We start from the raw sequence: 18,961 nt of genomic DNA on the forward strand, positions 1-18,961 counted from the left end.
TTTGTTGCTCTGGCGGGGCCGCTGTAGCGGGGTGAGGACCATTGTGGTGGGCCAGATGCGACTTAAAGTTGTAAATAAACCCCAAAATGACTTTATTCTGCAGTTTTAGATTATTAGAATTAAGGACCGAACCCCAGTCGACTCTTGGCAGTTTTCCACCATTCTTGAGGATAAATGTAGGTTTTTCACTCCCCGAATCCGTTATTTAATCCGTAAAACGTAATACAATGGGTAATTATCGATGGGGGAGGATTTTGATCTAGATTATATGGTAGAAACAACCCTAATTTGGATACTTGAGATCATGGGTATGATCTAGGGTTGTTAGAATTATTAGTAATTCGGGTAATTAGTGATTGTTTATTGATCGCCGTATTATATTGATTGTTTGTAGACCAAGAACAAGCGGAACGAATCCGAAAAGGGAAGGATCAAGTTTCTTAGGGTTTCAAGCTTGTTTCGAGATAGGTGATGGTTGTGATTCTATGATAGTGTGATGTATGTTTGTTCTTTCTTCATTATGATACATGTATGTATGCGAATGTTGCATTATTGATCACACTTGTAAATGAGATAGATGAATAACAATATGTCATGAATCACTTCTTGATTGTATGATTATTGAGAATGTACTTGTGATTGTGATTGTGGTGTGTTGATTGGATTTGATACCCCGTTAGCGTATACTAATTGGGATCGATTTCCACGTTTCGGCATAATTATGGGATCGATTGCCACATTCCGGCATAAACATTGGATCGGGTACCACATTCCGGTATGCTAACAGTTTAGGTTTGGGTTCCATGATCGGACCAATGACTTGTTATAAATGTATATTATTGAGCATGTGATATTTGATATTGTATATGTTCGATATTTTGCATGTTTATAATGTCTATTGACTTGCTTATGTTACACTTAGTGGGATGGCTGCGTGATCCTATCAGTACACTGTGATTATGTACTGATACTGCACTTGCTCTTTCTTTGTTGAGTACAGGGCATCTTCAAGCGGCCATTGACAGACCTCGTTTAGAAGATCAGTGATCATCGTTTGAATTCAAGAGTGAGCCAGTTCTTCCGGGCTGCCATGGGTTCTCTTTCGTCTATATCCACCATTTCGTACTTAGACTTTCTAGTTAGTGGATTTTTTCATTAGTTTGGGGTTGTGACTCATCTTGTTTAGACTTCTTGAACTTTAGATGTTTTGGTACATTGACGTTCAGGTTCTAGGTGTATTTTTCCGCATTGTTAGTTATTAGATCTTTTGTTTGAAGTTTATGGGAACTTCAGCTTTTAGATATTATTCATGTTTTCGTTTCCTTAAATGCTTTAGTTTTTGGTTTAGTTGATTGGTTTGGATTATAGTAGTGGTTCTCCCACCGGAGGGTTAGCGTGGGTGCCAATCCCGACGGTCTGGATCGTGACATAAATTAATAAACAATTTATGCTGATAATGAAGAGAGTGGGAGAGAGAGGCATCATATAGAGAGAGAAAACATAATGATGTGTGAGCTTTACGGGGAAATAAATTAGCGTTCAAAAGTTTGGATAGAAATAAGACTCCCACATATATCTGACTGAATGAGATGTTCTTAGATCCATTAAGTGATTTTTTTTATAAAAAAAACAAACGCACTTAACAGCCCAATGTTTGAATCATTCAGATTTAGACCTTCATTAAGTGGAAGCAAATGAGGCCTTAATACCATTTAAACTCTATTAAAATAATAATCTTTCCTTCATAAACAAATTCTCTTCTTCCTTGCTTCTCTTCTGGGCAAGTTTCAAGTTTCTTCTTCTCCCTTTCCAACCAAGTACTATTTTTTTTAATAAATAAGTTTTCATAATCTTTTACAAGTATTTATCTAATGCTTTTAATATATACAATATTCTTGGGTCAATTGATATTTATGAATAACTCTTATTTTCACAATTCCTTTGTTGTTAAACAAGTTATCATTGTTTCTTGAGAAAAAATTCTTTGAGAAAACAAATGAATAATTTTTTTTCTAGGGTGGCTTATAAACTTATTTTTGAAACAATTTTTTGGAAGAAGTTAACTTTGGTTTGGATTATAACTTTTATTGATACAGTGTTTAATTCTTAATTTTAAAATAAAATAAGTTATGCACATTCAGATATTAAAAATGTTTAATCTTAATGATTGACTGTTTATACCTAGAAACTACATCTTAATATTCAGATGCACATTCAGATTACGACATCTTAATCTTAATGCACATCTTACATAGGTAAGTTATCGTACTTTTTAGAGACACCTTATCGCTTTCAAGCAGAGGTTTAGTGGATCCACTTAGTTGAAGTGTTCAATACCCCGACAAGGCATATGACAGTTCTGGCATCGTGGGCGAGACACTGTATCATCACGTAGCTCATAGTGATGGTTGTTTGTTAGAGAATCTCACAATTAAGAGTAAAGATTATTTCTATTGTATTTTTATATAGATCCACGATTTAAAATCATTTATTTATGATTCTTTAAATATATTCATCTCTTATCATTGCTTGTATTGAATTGAGTCGGGGAAATAATTCTTTCAGCCTTATTAGTCCAGCTATTTATCCATTCACCTATATTACATACTCGTACATTATATGTACCAATGACTTTTCACCTGCATCTTTTTATGATGTAGATACATGTGTTTAGCATTATAAATAGGCTCTTTGTTGAGATCACTTGGCACTTTAGATAGATTGGGTGAACCTCCTTTCATTCTGGAGGACTTCAGATTTATGTTCTAGTCAGTTTTCTTGAGATGTCGTGAGTCTTGTCTCGACATTCAACTTGAATAATAAAGGCTTCATAGAAAGCTAGAGTTGAGGAACCTCCTTTGTTTTTTTGCAAATTATTTTACTTCTGTGATAGAGTATTTTATAAGCAGTTTTAGTTGAGTATTTGTTTTGAATTTAAATATTCTAAATTCTGTTTTAAGCATATTCTCGCTTGAGTAAGTCTTCCCCTAAGTAGAGAGGCTAAGGGTTCGCTTGGGGGCCAATAATGGTTCTCAAGCGTCGGTCAGGTCAAGGATGTAGGGTCGTAGTGTGACATTAAGTAAAAGGTATGTAACACCTCAGAAAAAAAAGACCTGTAAGAAAGGGTTCAACAATGGTGAAAGGTTCTAAGGAAGGGTTCAAGGATGGTGGAAGAATCCACGGTCAGTGAACCCATCCTTGAACCCAAGCCTTGTGAATAATATTCTAAGGCTAGGGTCAAAGGAAAGGTTCAAGGACGCTCGAAAAGTCCACGGTCAATGAACTCATCCTTGAACCCAAGCCTTGTGAAAAATATTCTAAGGCAAGGGTCTAAGGATGGGTTCAAGGATGGTAGAAGAGTCCACGGTTAGTGAACACATCTTTGAATCCAAGTCTTGTAAAAAATATTATAAGGCAATGGTCTAAGGAAGGGTTCAAGGACGGTGGAAGAGTCCACGGTTAGTGAACCCATCCTTGAACCCAAGCCTTGTGAAAATTAATCTAAGGCAATGATTCACGGACAGGTTCATAGCTAGTAGAAGGGTCCACGAATGGTAGACCCATCCGTAGAGATCGACTTAGAAAAAAAATCTTGGCCGCTTGCTTACGATAGCCTTCGCGGGCCGTGAATCGATGAATGGCCGGTGAAAGGCTTTCGTGAAAGGGTCCCGTCAGTAATTTGTTCAATGGTATATAGGTCTTTTCCTAGGCATCTACAACATAAACTAGGTCGTTTTAATCCTAATCCTAGACCATATATGTCTTTTAAGCGTAAAGTTTAACCATTCTAAACCACTATTTAAATTTCCCCAAATCCCTCCAAGTTCTTCCCCCAAATATTTCTCTCTCTAAAAGAAGAAGTCAAGCTAGGGTTTTCAAGATCAAGTCTCTTAATCCTCCATTGATTGCAAGCTCTTGGCATCAAGGTATCATAGTCTTCATCTATGGAGCTCTTTCCTCCATAGAGTTCCTAAATTCTTCAATTTACAAATTTAGAAATCTCCAATTGAAGTTAGGGTTTTCTTGTATGTCATGGGTTCATTTAAATGTTGATTCAATTGATTGTTTTATGAAGTATTATGCATGAGTTGATATAATTACAATTTTTAAAGATGAATCCCCATGAACCCATGCATAACCCATGTTTCCTAAGCTATGATGATATAATGTGGGTTTTGATCTATGAAATATGAGTTTATGAAGATATGCATGTTCTTTATGAAATTGATGAAATGTCATTTAAGTTACTCTGAGAGTAACACGTAAATGTTGTTAGTTTTATAGTTGTGAAAGGATTTCTCACATACTACTTAATACTGAATGTCAAAGGATTTTCTCACATAAGGATTCTTAGAGTTGAAAGGTTTTCTCAAGTTAACTTAACAAAATTCTCTTTTCTTCACCGGATCGATACTAACTTACCTACTCCTGCTCCTATCGGATCCAAGAGGGCCGAGAATCAAGATTTACGAGATATTCTAAAGAAACTTGGATTGGATTGGCTATTTGATGTGCCTTCCATGAAAGATAAGTCAAGTAATTATTTATAACTATTCCGTGGGATTTATGCTTAGAACTGAGAGGATATTGAGATTGAAGCTCTCCCGTAGCTAGAGGTCGTGTTTCTAGTAGCTATATGGTTATCCCATACTTATGTGCCCCTATAGGATGACTGTCTTAGATAGACATTAGCCAGAAGTTTAGGTTCTTACCTTGATAGTAAGAACAACCCATTTCGGTGTGGGGCAGACACCAGATTCCATGTTATAGCTTGCATGGTCTCTATGTAAGTTAAGGCTACTTCCTACATTAATAATGATGAACTTGTTAAGAATTGATTAAAAAAAGAGTCTAAGTCACTAAGTGATTGATTATTTACTGTGAGTTTGAATAAGTTTTTTACTAGAGTTGAAAGAGTCTTTGTTAGGTTGTTATTTGGTTGCTATTTTTCTGGCACTTTCCTAGTTTCTAGTCAAGTGGAAGTCATGGACAGATATTATCTTCCAGAGTCTGTAAGCCTATAAAGGCAGATATTTCCAGTTAATAAATAAGCACTTCTACAAAGTATTTCCTTCATCTTCTTTGTGCAGCTCTAAGTTTTGTAGTTAAAGAATCTCTGTTTTTCCTACATTGTGATATCAGAGCAAGCGTTTTGTCTTTGACTGGGCGATAAAGAGAAAAGAAAAAACCAGGGAGTGAAGTTTAAGAAGGAAAAAAAGGTTATGGCAGCAAATGGTATATCCTCTTCTTCACAACCCCTCATACCCATCTTTAATGGTGAGAAGTATGAGTTTTGGAGCATCAAGATGAAGACCTTGTTTAGGTCTCAAGAATTGTGGGACTTGATCGAAGATGGGTTCACTAATGTAGTAGAGTTGGATACAGAGGAAGAGAAGAGATTAAAAGAAATCAGAAAGAAGGATGCAAAAGCTTTGTTCTTTATTCAACAAGCCGTTCATGAGACAATCTTCTCAAGAATTGCAGCAACTACTACCTCAACAGATGCTTGGCTGATTTTGAAAACTGAGTTTCAAGGTTCCTCAAAAGTAATTACTATGAAACTACAATCTCTTCGTCGTGATTTAGAAACATTGTTCATGAAAAACAATGAATCTGTGCAAGACTTTTTATCAAGAGTTAGTGGAATTGTAAGTCAAATGAAATCATATGGTGAAGAGATAGGTGATAAAATTGTAGTTTTCAAAAGTTTTAAGAAGTTTACCTCCAAAGTTTGATCATGTGGTTGCAGCCATAGAGGAATCAAAAAGACTTATCTATGTTTTCATTTGATGAACTAATGGGCTCTTTGCAATCTCATGAGTCACGGATCAATAAGTCAACAGAGATAACTGGAGAATAAGCTTTTCAAGTGAAGGAAGAGCATCCAATTAAAAATGAGAAGTCGTTAGAACAAGGGGCACGAGGATGTGGCAGAGGCTCTTTTAGAGGCAAAGGACGTGGTAGAGGTAGAAGCCAATCTGGGTGGCCAAATAGTCGCAGAAGTGGAGTGCAGTGTTACAATTGGCATAGGTTTTGCCATATAGAAGCTAACTATTGGTATAAAAATGATCAAGCTAGTTATGCCGAGGAAGAGGAAGAAGAAAACATGCTTTTCATGGCTCGCTCTACCACCATAGATTACAAGACTGATGTTTGGTTTGTGGATAGTGATGGACCGGTGAAAGAAAAGGATTTAAAGTGTTAGATGAGACAAAAAAAAAGGCGAATTTGGCTTGGTGATACCAAGGAAATTCAAGTCGAAGGTGAAGCTACTATTGCTGTCCAGACTAGTCAAGGTAAAGTGAACTTATTCAAAATGTGTTATTTGCTCCTAGTTTGGCAAATAACTTACTAAGTGTTGGGAAATTGTGAGTTGTGGATTCTCTGTCTTGTTTGATGATGACTCATGTGTTATTAAGAATAAGAAATCTGGTCAAATCTTAGCAAATATTCACATGATAGTTAATAAAATGTGTCCATTTGAAGTTACAAAAGTTGAACAAGCCTTGATTGTTAGTGAGAAAAATCTTGACGAATCTAAGTTGTGGCATTTGCGTTATGGACATTTGAACATGAATGGATTGAGATTGCAAAGTCAAAATAAGATGGTTCATGGTTTGCCAAATATAGGATCCGTTGAAAATACATGTGAAGGTTGTATATATGGCAAACAACATAGAAATTATTTTCCTATTGGAAGATCCTTACGAGCTACTAGCTATCTTGAAATTGTTCATGCAGATTTGTGTGGTCCTATGAACATAGAATCGCTTGCTGGTTCTCGATATTTTCTGTTACTAACTAATGAATACAGTCGGATGAGTTGGGTATATTTTTTGAAACTCAAATCAGAAACTTTTGCAAGCTTCAAAAAATTCAAGGCATTGGTTGAAAACCAAGTTGGTAACAAAGTTAAGGTTCTGTGTACCGACAAGGGAGGTGAGTTCTTATCATAAGAATTTAAGTTATTTTTTGAAGAAGATGGAATTCACAGGGAATTGACTACACCTTACACTCCGGAGTAAAATGGGATTGATGAGCGGAAGAACCGAACTGTAGTGGAGATGGCCAGGAGCATGTTAAAGAGTAAAGATCTTCCAATTCAGTTTTGGGCTGAGGCTGTTCATACTGCAGTTTATCTGCTTAATATCTCTCCGACCAAAGCAGTCATGGGTCGAACACCTTTTGAAATCCGGAAAGGTATAAAGCCATGGGTAAGTTATTTGAGAATTTTTGGTTGTATTGCATATGCTCTAATAAATTCTCAACATCATAAAACGCTTGATGAAAAGTATGAAAAATTCATCTTTTCCGGATATTGTTCTGAATCTAAGGCTTTTAGATTGTATAATCCCACAAATGGTAAGGTGATTATCAGGAAAGACGTTGTATTTGATGAAAACACTTGCTGGAAATGGGACAACAACAATAAAAGTTCACAAGTTACATTGGAAGATGAAGCCTTTCCTAGTGAAGAAGTAAGTTAATCTCTTGGTAATAGTCAGTCTCTTACTAATACAAAGTCAATCTCTTGGTAATAGTCAGTCTCTTACTAATACACCAAACCACTTTTTAGGAAACTCCAGCGACACAAGTCCAAGGTGTAGAAGCCCAACATTGATGGTGCCTGACTCAGAAGGTTCTAGTGAAACTCCTCCACGGAAGTTTAGATCACTTTCAGATATTTCTGAAACATGTACCTTTGCTCTATTTGGTGCAGACCCAACTAGCTTTCAGGAAGCTTCAACAAAAATGGAATGGAGGTGTGCAATGGAAGAAGAGCTTATGGCAATAAGGAAAAATGGGACATGGGACTTGGTGGACCTTCCAGATGGAAAAAATGTTATCGGAGAAAAATAGGTGTTCAAGACAAAGTACCATTTTGACGGAAGTGTGCAGAAACACAAAGCCAGATTGGTCGCAAAAGGATATTCACAACAACAAGGCATTGACTTTGACAAATCTTTCTCTCCAGTTGCTCGCTTTGAAATAGTAAGAATCCTTTTAGCTTTGGCTGTACAATTAAAGCGAAAGGTTTATCAATTTGATGTTAAGTCTACATTCCATAATGGTGATTTGGAAGAAGAAGTGTATGTAACGCATCTAGATGGTTATGTGGAGAAAGGAAAGGATAGCAAAGTATACAAGTTGAGGAAATCACTCTATGGGCTAAAACAAGCTCCTTGCACATGGTACAACAAAATCGATTCACATTGCAGAGAAAATGGTTTTGAAAGAAGTAAGAATGAACCAACTTTATATGTGAAGAAATATGAAAAAAATGATCTATTATTGGTGTGTTTGTATGTTGATGATAGGATCTATATGGGTTCATCTTAGTCTTATGTATATGATTTCAAATCTTCTATGATGAAAACATTTGAAATGACAAATTTGGGAGTGTTGCATTATTTTCTTGGACTTGAAGGGAAGCAGGAAGAAGATGGAATTTTCATATCTCAAAGGACGTATGCCACTGATCTTCTCAAAGATTTAACATGCTTAACTACAAAACAGTGGCTACTCCTATGAATGTAAATGAGAAGCTGCAACTTGATGATGGTATTGAAAAAGCTAAAGGAAGTTATTTTAGAAGTTTAGTTGGAGGCTTAATTTATTTGACGCACACTCGTCCTGATATATCATTTTCTGTTGGAATCATTTCAAGGTTTATTCATATGCCTTCGAAGCATTATCTTGGTGCAGCTAAAAGAGTCTTGCGCTATGTTGTTGGAACTACAGGATTTGGACTATGGTACTTTCGAAGTACTAATTTTAATCTCTATGATTTTTCAGATAGTGATTGGGCGGGGAATGTGAACGATAGAAAGAGTGTTTCTGGGAACCTTTTCACTCTTGGTTCTGCAGCTATTACTTGGAGCTCAAAGAAACAATCAACAACATTGGTGTCTTCTTCCGAGGCTGAATATGTTGCAACAGCATTTTCAACATGTCAAGTGTTGTGGCTGAGGAAATTGCTTGCTGATCTTCACCAAGAACAAAAGGGAGCAGCAAAAATTTTTTGTGATAATTTATCAGCAAATGCATTGGTCAAAAATCATGTTTGTCATGGAAGATCAAAGCACATAGATATTCGGCATCATTTCATCTGTGATCTGGTTGCAGAAGGGGTGATTGAGTTGAAGAGTTGTAGCACAGAAGAACAGGTGGCAGATATTCTTACTAAAGCACTTCCTCAGGAAAAGCACAATTACTTTATGTTATACCTTGGAGTATGTGATTTTGAATCAAGGGGGAGTGTTGAGAATTGATTAAAAAAAAGAGTCTAAGTTACTAAGTTACTGATTATTTACTATGAGTTTGAATAAGTCTTTTACAAGAGTTGAAAGAGTCTTTGTTAGGTTGTTATTTGGTTGCTATTTTTCTGTCACTTTCCTAGTTTCTGGTCAAGTGGAAGTCATGGACATTTATTATCTTCCAGAGTCTGTAAGCCTATAAAGGCAGATATTTCCAGTTAATAAAGTAAGCACTTCTACAAAGTATTTCCTTCATCTTCTTTCATCAGCTCTAAGTTTTGTAGTTAAAGAACCTCTGTTTTTCCTACAAAATAAAGGCTACTTCAAGAAGTATCTCACAAGTGTGCAAAGATGAGTTTTACTTGCATTTGACCATGATTACTATGATGTTTTCTAACTTTTTTCTTATTGTTTTAACTTGGTCTTTGCATGACATGAAATGTTTTTTTAGCATGATTTTGTAGCTCTATGCATTGCTATCATACGTGGTACATTCTTGTACTCATGAATACTCTTGCCTACATTGTTCCCAAATGTAGGGTCTGACACTCCAGCTTCCCATCTCTGTGACTAGGGATCACTTAGTAGCTATTGAACATTGGTGAGTCCTCGTGTTTCGAGGATCAAACCTATTATTGCATTTTGTCTTTACATTTCAAATGTTGTACGTTATGCCAGGGTTACGTCCCGATTGTTGTTGATTGATAGATGACTTTAAGACTATATAAATTTCCGCTTTCTTTTACAAAAATCTTTATGATATGAATTGTCTTTTAAAATCTCTTGATTTTCTAGTATCTTGTTTATGCATGCTTAGTGGCTTGTGTGGGGCCTCTCGAGGACCTACACGCCATGTTACGCCTAGGATATACTTTGGGTTGTGACAAGGCAGAATGGTGAGGGAGGCCCATGTAATTGACTTCATTTGTCACCTAAACCCTTCTACTCACCACTTTGCCAACTGAATCCTCGAACCCAGTGAAACAGAACATTTTAAACCCTTTTTGAACTACGTAGTGGTGCGTAAATTACAAACGCATCCACGAAGCTTTCCACATAATTTTAAAAAGTTACATAGGAAATGACATGTTAAAACGAATTTCTTTTTTATTTCATACCTCCATTTCTTTCTTTTTCATTTCAACCAAACCCTCATACTCTCTCTTGGTCCTATTCCATTGTTGATTACTACAATTTGTTTTTGGTTTTTTCTGAGGTGTTTGAGTTCACATTTCACTCTATAGTTGTAAGTTTGTTAACTTGTTATTATATGTTTTTTTTTGCAGTTGTTTTGGGTGTTTGATTTTGGATTTTGTTGTATTTTAGGGTTTTAGGGGTTAGAACTTTTGTAGAGCTTATGTTATGATTTTTGGAAGAAGTTTGATTTGTTTCATGCCTTATATACGCATAATAGCAATTTGTAAAGTTGTTATGCATCAATGATAGACTATCCTCTTTACACAAAAAAAAAAACAAAATGTTCTCATGCAGTACCATTTAATCTTTGTACTGATTCTGGAGTATTGCCTTTTGTTCTTTTACTCCAACAAGTCCACCATATACAGGAGAGTACATAAAGTGAGGTTAAAAATCATCTAAACTATCATACTTGATTCATGTTATCTTATTGGCAAAACTATAGGTACTTTGTGGCAACTGAACCGCATAAGACAACACCATAATAAAATAACTAATTTAGTTCTAGTAATAAGTTTTCATGAGGTTTTGTTTCTTAAAAACTTACCTAAAAACATATTTTCTAGAGGCATCAAGGGCTTCTGTTCATGTAAGTTGTGAGTCAATTAATGACCATCTTTCAACATTCTCTAAGAGATGATCTACACCTTGCTAAATACTATACAAGAATTATTATCTAAACAGACACTAAGAACAAATCTGTAAAAATCAGTAAGAGAACAATAAAGAAAATACTTTAATATAGAATCATATGTAAGAATCAATCAAAAAATCATGAAGTAAATACTTGAAAAGAGAAAACAAAACAGCGAAGAGTATTTTGGGATCCATAAACACCATAGTAACAAAATGAGAACTCAAAAGTCTAACATGAGTACACAGTAACAAAATATAATATCCTAAAATGAAAATCATAAAGTGAAACTTATAAAATCAATAAATTCCATCAATCCATTAAATTATTATGAGAGACTAACAACCATCCTTGTAATTGCTTCAACTAACTCTTCCATACCCAACAACTTCCTAGATTTCTGACAGATTATCTAAATCACCATTAGTGTTTTCACCAACATCAAAAGAATCACGAGGTTGAACCTTTCGCACAACATGCCATCCTTTATTCGAAAGATTGTCAACATAAAATACTTGTGATGCTTGGTTGGCTAATACAAAAGGCTCATTTACTTTCAATAATCATTTTCGGTAAACACTTACGAAGCCATATTCATCTACTTTAATTCCCTTTCTTGGTCATACACATCAAACCATGCACATCGAAACAACATCACTCTTCTTCCACCAACAAATTGTAATTCAAGAATTTCAGTTAACTCTCCATAGTAATCAATAGTTTTATTCTCTTCATCAGTCTCACCAACTACAATCACCTCGCAATTTTGAGTTCTCAAGCCTTTATCATGGTCTTGCACTTGAAATCTATATCCATTAGTAACATAGCTTTTGAAACTTGTCACATATGGCAGAGGACCACGTGACAGTGAGAACAAATATTCTATTTGCTTACTATCATCATGTTTGCGCAATTCTGCAACCTATCAAACTAAGTATGTATACACAATTTAGCAAATGTTATTCGCAAATTAATTTAAAATATAAAATCTTAACTACTCACCTTAATTTGTAACCAACTAATGAATTGTCTATTCCATTCGATCTCTGAATCATTCTTAGAGGTATCAAATGGAACTTGTGAAAATTCTCTACAAAGAATTTAAAGTATAATATGTCATTTTAAGTATGGAAATATGGAAAGGTAAAAGTCAATTATTTGAATTAGTTATTACTTACTCAAGAAATTGTTGAATTTCATCACAATTCTTTAGAATATAAAAGTGTGCCTGCTCAAATTCGTCTGATTCAAGACTTCCTGGTGTGGCACTATTTAAAGTTTTTCCAAGTTGAAAAAAAATTGTTAAACCTCCATCAGATTCAATAGAACCGCCATTATAATTCCGCTCAGTGCGATTAAATCTTGTTTCCACCGTATGCAAATACCTTGAACATAAAGTCATACATTCCGTTGCAGGAATGAAAACCTTTTCTAACTTGCATAGAGTTATAGGAATTTGGGCTTCTATTTTCTCTAGCTCATCTACTCTCAAACATTTTGCTCCGAGCATGTTGAAAAATATAGACAACTCAATAAGTGGTTCAAGTACATATTTGCGAAGCATACCACGTATTGCAAGTGGGAGTAGATGTTGTAGAATAACGTGGCAATCATGACTTTTCAATCCTGAAAGTTTGCGATCTTTAAGATTGACACACTGAGATTTATTGGATAAAAATCCATCTGGGACCTTCAAATTCTTTAAGAAATTGAAAAATTTATGCTTCTCTTCAGGTGATAATGTTAACATGCAGTTGGTAACTCATATTTATCCCCCTTTTTTATCGGATGCAATTCTTTCTTTATGTCTATTACTTCCAAATCCAATCGAGAATTTATGGTATCTTTGGTTTTTCCTTTGACATTTAAGATTGTTCCCAAAATGTTATCACATATATTTTTCTCAATGTGCATCACATCTAAGTTATCTCGCAACAATAGAGTTTTCCAATATGGAAGATCAAAGAAAATGCTCTTCTTATTCCAATTATCACCCGTATTATCATGTGATATTTTAGTCTCTTTCTTTGGATCCTTTGATAGTATGTTACCATCTAAATCAGCCACTTGATCAAGTATATCATTACCAGATAGCATTTTTGGTGGTAATTTATGCTCTTTAGTGCCATCAAAAGAATCTTTATCATTCCTCCATTTGTTAATACGAGGAAGAAAGCGTCTATGGCGCATATAACACTGTTTATTCCCATTTTTCAACCAAATTGAAAGAGTTTCTTTATTACAACATGGGCAAGCCAATTTTCCTTTGGTACTCCATCCTGACAAATTTGCATACGCAGGAAAGTCATTAATGGTCCATAACAAAGATGCATGTAACATAAAATTTTGTCTAGATGATGCATCGAAGGTCTTCACACCAGTTTCCCACAATTCCTTTAATTCTTCTATCAAAGGTTGGAAATAAACATCAATTGCATCTCCGGGACTTTTAGGGCCTGGAATAAGCATCGATAAAATAAAATTTTCTTGCTTCATGCATAACCAAGGTGGTACGTTATAAGGAATCAATACCACAGGCCAAATGTTATGTGGAGTTTTTGTACTTTTAAAAGGTTGAAAACCATCACTAGCAAGTCCAAGTCGAACATTACGCGGTTCAGTAGCAAAAGATGGGTGAAGTTCATCCAGTGTCTTCCAAGCTACTGAATCAGCAGGATGCCTCATTATTCCATCATCAACTCTCTCATCATGATGCCACCTCATCAAAGAAGATTTTTTTGAAGACAAACAGTCTTTGAAGTCTTGGCTTTAGAGGAAAATAACACAAAATCTTGCATGGTATCTTTTTCCCACGCTTAAATTTTGTTTCCCTATTACGTTTATCCTCCTTCCATCTAGACATTCCACATACTTTGCAAGATTCAAGAAGCACGTCATCCTTCCAATACAACATGCAATTATTCTTACATGCATCAATTTTCTGGTAAGAAAATCCAAGCTCCCGAATTATCTTTTTTGCATTGTAATATGAACTTGGCAAATTTGATCCATTTGGCAATAAATCTTCCTTCAGCATCTTCAACAACATTGTAAATGACGCACTACTCCATTTACCAATACTTTTTATATGAAGTAATTTGACCAAAGTAGAAAGTTTAGAAGCTTTGGAACCTTCATAGATTGGTTGCTCAAAATCTTTTAAATGACTATAGAATCGTTTTGCTTCAGGATTTGGTTCCTCCTCAAAAATATCATCACCACCAGTGTTCATATTGACTTCATTCAAATTAGGATATAAATCCCCTAAAATCTCATGTATTTCATCCTCCTCATCATCCCTTTCAATGTCATTATGGTCTACAAATTCAGAATCTGATTCTGGTTCATGTAACCTCTTCCCATGATGATACCAAAAAGTATTACTTCGGACAATTCCATGTACCAATAAATGTGACCTAACCATCTCACGAGTTCTTGAAGATGCATTACAACATTTCATACATGGACAACGTATTTCTTTTTTTTCTCCTAACTTTGTAAAAGCATAATTCAAAAATTTCTCCACCCCAAGCACATAAGCATTATCAAGTCGATCATCAAAAAGTTGCATCCATTCTTTATTAGGTGCCATAGTCTTGAATCACGAAAAATACATAACAATCATATTAGTATAACAACAAAAAAGAGTAAGAACTAAAATTTTGTTTTGAATAAAATGTAATACTATGTTTATTTAATGTTACTATCTTTTTGTTCTAATGTTCAATTAATCAAACAGTGAGTATATACGTACGCTTGTGTAATTTTATTTTTTTAAGGTTTAAGTCATCAAGCTAGCAAAAGCAAGTATAGTACTAACTGAATTAGTTTTCTCCTAACAAAATCAGTGTATCTAACACACCTATGTGTACCCCAAACATACCTTCATGTATAACATCAACTCAATATTTGAATCAGTAAACAACTTAGACAAATCAGATTCAAATCATGTTGTCTATCTAACTTTTCTTGTATACAGTATATTTACTTACACTAAACCTTTCAGTCCTAAAAGATTACATTGTATTCATTTTTGCAGCAATCTTTCAGCTCTCTTTTTAATTTTTAGAATGAACTTTCATATTCCAAAATCTCTTGAAACACTCTATATTAGTTTCCATTCACAAAAGCTATCGCAAGAGACAGAATAATAGGCACACATTTGCACATTAATCCAACTACAAGCAGGCCTATTTCATTTCATTAATGTGGAAATACAATCAAGACAGTAGGAGACAAGTTAAGGATAAATGGAAAAGATGAAACAATAGTCTTGTTTAAGCAAAAAGACTTCATCATAGAATGGGAAAAAAACAAACTACATGCACAAAGAATGAATACCGTGGTTTGGAATATACTTATACACTTGGCAGTTATTTAATATGTGGTATTAGTGCACTTAAACGAGAATTTTTATTCCTATTTCCTACTGCTATTCAAGTCAATAAAAACAACAACTTGCTTCCAAGATTCAGTTGCAATCCATTCTTTACAGAATGAGATGCAAATGACTTTTCTACAATAACAGTCATCATCTCACCTCATTTTATTTTCAATCAAGTATACTAACAAGAGTTCTCACATTAGGACATTCAACATATATATATGCTTACTACTAATATGCTCAACCGCACAGACACCAAAATAGAAAAAAAACTGATATGAAATCATACAGTACAAGTTCAGATTTGAGAAAAAAGAGGCATTTCACAAATAAATTAATAGTTATAAGAATCCAAACTTACCTTTAAAGAGATGGAAATTCCAAGAATGTGTCCAGATTATTAGTCTCAGCAAGGTAAAGATGAACAGTATGAAGAGAAGCTGTCAATTTAACACGACAATATAAGTTATAACTGTGGTTGTCTTAGAGAATCCACTATGCATCAGATAAGTAAAACAATAACCATTTATTAAGAACTGATGTGGTTGTCTTAAGAGAATCCATTCTTTATGATGAAGATAATCCATTTTTCTTCCTATTTCCTACTGCTTATCAAGTCAATAAACAACAACTTGCTTCCAAGTTTCAGTTGCAGTCCATTCTTTACAGAATGAGATGCAAATCACTTTTCTATAACAACAATCATTATCCCACCTCATTTTATTTTCAATCAAGTATACTAACAAGAATTCTCACAATAGTACATTCAACATATATGCTTACCACTAATATGCTCAATTGCACAGACACAAAAAACAGAAAAAAAAAACTGATATGGAATCATACAATACAAGTTTAGATTTGAGAAAAATGAGGCATTTCACAAACAAATTCATAGTTATAAGAATCCAAACTTACCTTCAAGAATGTTTCCAGATTATTAGTCGCAGCAAGGTGAAGATGAGTTGTATGAAGAGGAGCTGTCAATTTAACACGACAATATAAGTTATAATTGTGGTCATCTTTGAGAATCCACTATGCATCAGATAAGGAAACAATAACCATCTACTAAGAAGTGATTTGGTTGTCTTAGAGAATCCTAAAACCAGTTAATACATGAACCAATTCTAAGCAGAGACAATCATATTCAGGGAATAGTTGTTGCAAGGATATACATAGTGACCTATGACTAGATTTTACAGGGACAGGGACTTATAATTAAAGTTAAGGCTAGAGATTAATAACTTTCTTGTTGCCTTCCCTATTTTCATTCAAAAATACTAAACTTATGTACAGTGCAAACAAAATGAAATCGTTATCAATTTTGTTACCTTGTAAAATGAATAGCCAAAATATGTAATGATGGGTTGATTTATATATATTGTTATTTGGCTTTCAAGTAAAAGCAAACTTCAAAAAAACACAGATAGCTACAGGACAGACTTCTTATGATAGATAGCTATTGAACTAGAGAATGTTTCCATAATGGATCTTCAGTACATACTATGAAAACATATTTCAAAACTAGGTGATTTTGATTCTTCTAAAAGTCAATTTTTAGCTCCTTGGCACCTACATAATAAAGTTATAAGACAAGATGGATTCTATCTCAAGCAAATATCGAGTACATCATTGTCAAAGAGAGGCACATGAATGAAGAGATTTGATGACATCATTGTAAACAAACAATAGCATCAAGAAAATTTCTATTCAAGTATCACGACACACTTATCCATAGAGATTAGACAAGATTCAAACGTCAAATAAGACAAAGTTAAAAGAATGTACAAGCTCTATCCTTTTTTCAGATTGATGCTTGCCAACAAACTAGTCAAAATGGTAACTTTGAAGGTGAACTCGGATGCAGTGAATCACAATTAGGTTACACGTTAAGTCGAGCAAGAATAAGCTAAATAAATATTTGTTAAGAGCTAGAGAAAGAAGTTAACTCTAGTCTGTACAAACAAATCATATTATACTTAACACAGTTTTATCCTTTACTTTATCAAAAGAAGAAGTGAGACAACTATGTTTTTCTATGACCTCAACCATACAAAAAGAAATCGAAAAAACATGGATGCAGAAATATTAAAGGATTCAGTTCACACATTAATTAAGGATATGACTAAACTACACTAGTGCTTAAAGCAGAAAAACGTTTTCAGTTAAAAAGAGAAAAAAACAAACCTAAATGGAAACTGAAAAATCAGGGAAACTACAGAATTTGGAAAAATTAATTATTCCACAAAGCAATTCAAAGTAAAAATAGCATAAACTTGCCCCAAAGAGAAGAATACTCAATCATCCAACAGACCCATAAGCCAACTAGAAGTAAGAAGACAAGAACGATTCTCTTTACCACAAATTAGAATGTGTTCTGCAATCAAAATAGAGATACATGATTTCCTTAAATAGATGGAACTGAGAAACCCATGACTAATTTTTCTCAACAAACCTAGAAATTGATGCAAGCTTTGGATCTTATCTTCTTGTTAATTTTCCTCCAGAAACTAAAGCTCATTATTTTGAACTGAGAGAGACGTACGGCTGATAAAATGTGGGAAGATGGTAATCGAGAATCCCCAAACCTCTAACAGAACTAGAGAGAAGTACCATATCCTCCAAGCTGTTGAATTTTCTCTAACTGTAGAGGAGAGCTGATTCACCTGTAGATTGTGTAGATCGTGCCCCTGATTTCTCTAACAACAAAATGAACAAACCCAGAAATTTGACAATATTAGTGTTTGTTGTTCCAAACGGACGGGAGAAGTGGGGTATGTAGACGGGAGGGGTGGGGTATGTAGAGAGACGTGTGATATTGTTTTATAAAATAACTAGTAAAATTACCCGCGCTTCGCGCGGGAATTTAATATCACGGAATATATAAAATAATACTTAAAACCTATCAGTCACTGAAACTAAACACTATATTATCTTATATAAAAGATTAATAATGTAAAGGAAAATGAAAATTATTAAATCTTACCATTTATCCTTAATAACATAAGCATAAATTATTAATGATTGTAAAAATACATACAAAGATCTGTAACATAAGCAATGGTGACACTGAGCCAATCAACATGAGTAAAGTACACAAATACTTAATTGTGAAGAAGAAGAAGAAGAAGAACTCTATTTATAGACAACAAATAGTAGTGTGAACAGATATTTATTGTGCCTTATCGGAAAGGTTACAACTATTTAGAAAAGTTGCAATCCTTCAGAAAGGTCACAACCTTTCATAAAAGTCACAACTTTCCATAAAAGTCGCATCTTTTCGTAAAAGTCACAACTCTTCATGAAAGTCACAACTCTTCATTAAAGTCACAACTCTTCATAAAAGTCACAACTTTTCATGAAAGTAGAAGGCTAGTATTGGAAATAAATAAATTAAAAGTGAATTCTGGTTTATGGTGGCGCCACGTAGGCGGGCCTAAGGTTCTCTTTTATATATATATAAGATTAAAGAGGGCCCTTCTTGATTAT

At 34.4% G+C, this 18,961-nt stretch overlaps 1 protein-coding gene across 4 annotated transcripts in view; it reads right to left on the reverse strand.

Annotated features, from left to right (window-relative positions):
* LOC102590150 (uncharacterized) overlaps window positions 1–18,253 on the reverse strand; it is a 29,355-nt gene extending 11,102 nt beyond the window's left edge. For 2 of the 4 annotated variants that reach the window (XR_001475019.1, XR_368250.2), the window contains exons 1-3: window positions 17,928–18,253; window positions 16,391–16,452; window positions 15,834–15,912 (exon numbers count right to left, since the gene is read on the reverse strand). Coding sequence is in view for 2 of the 4 variants with exons in the window: in XM_015314391.1 (XP_015169877.1) it covers window positions 12,832–13,812 (981 nt within the window). In the remaining 2 variants the exon portion in view is untranslated. Of the gene's footprint in view, window positions 1–12,481; window positions 14,684–15,833; window positions 15,913–16,390; window positions 16,453–17,927 lie in introns of those variants that run through there. The other 2 variants (XM_015314391.1, XM_015314392.1) reach the window with 2 other exon arrangements.
* Window positions 18,254–18,961: the final 708 nt, after the last annotated feature.

The sequence above is a fragment of the Solanum tuberosum genome, unplaced genomic scaffold (genome assembly GCF_000226075.1).
Source record: "Solanum tuberosum cultivar DM 1-3 516 R44 unplaced genomic scaffold, SolTub_3.0 scf00291, whole genome shotgun sequence".
Taxonomy (NCBI): domain Eukaryota; kingdom Viridiplantae; phylum Streptophyta; class Magnoliopsida; order Solanales; family Solanaceae; genus Solanum; species Solanum tuberosum.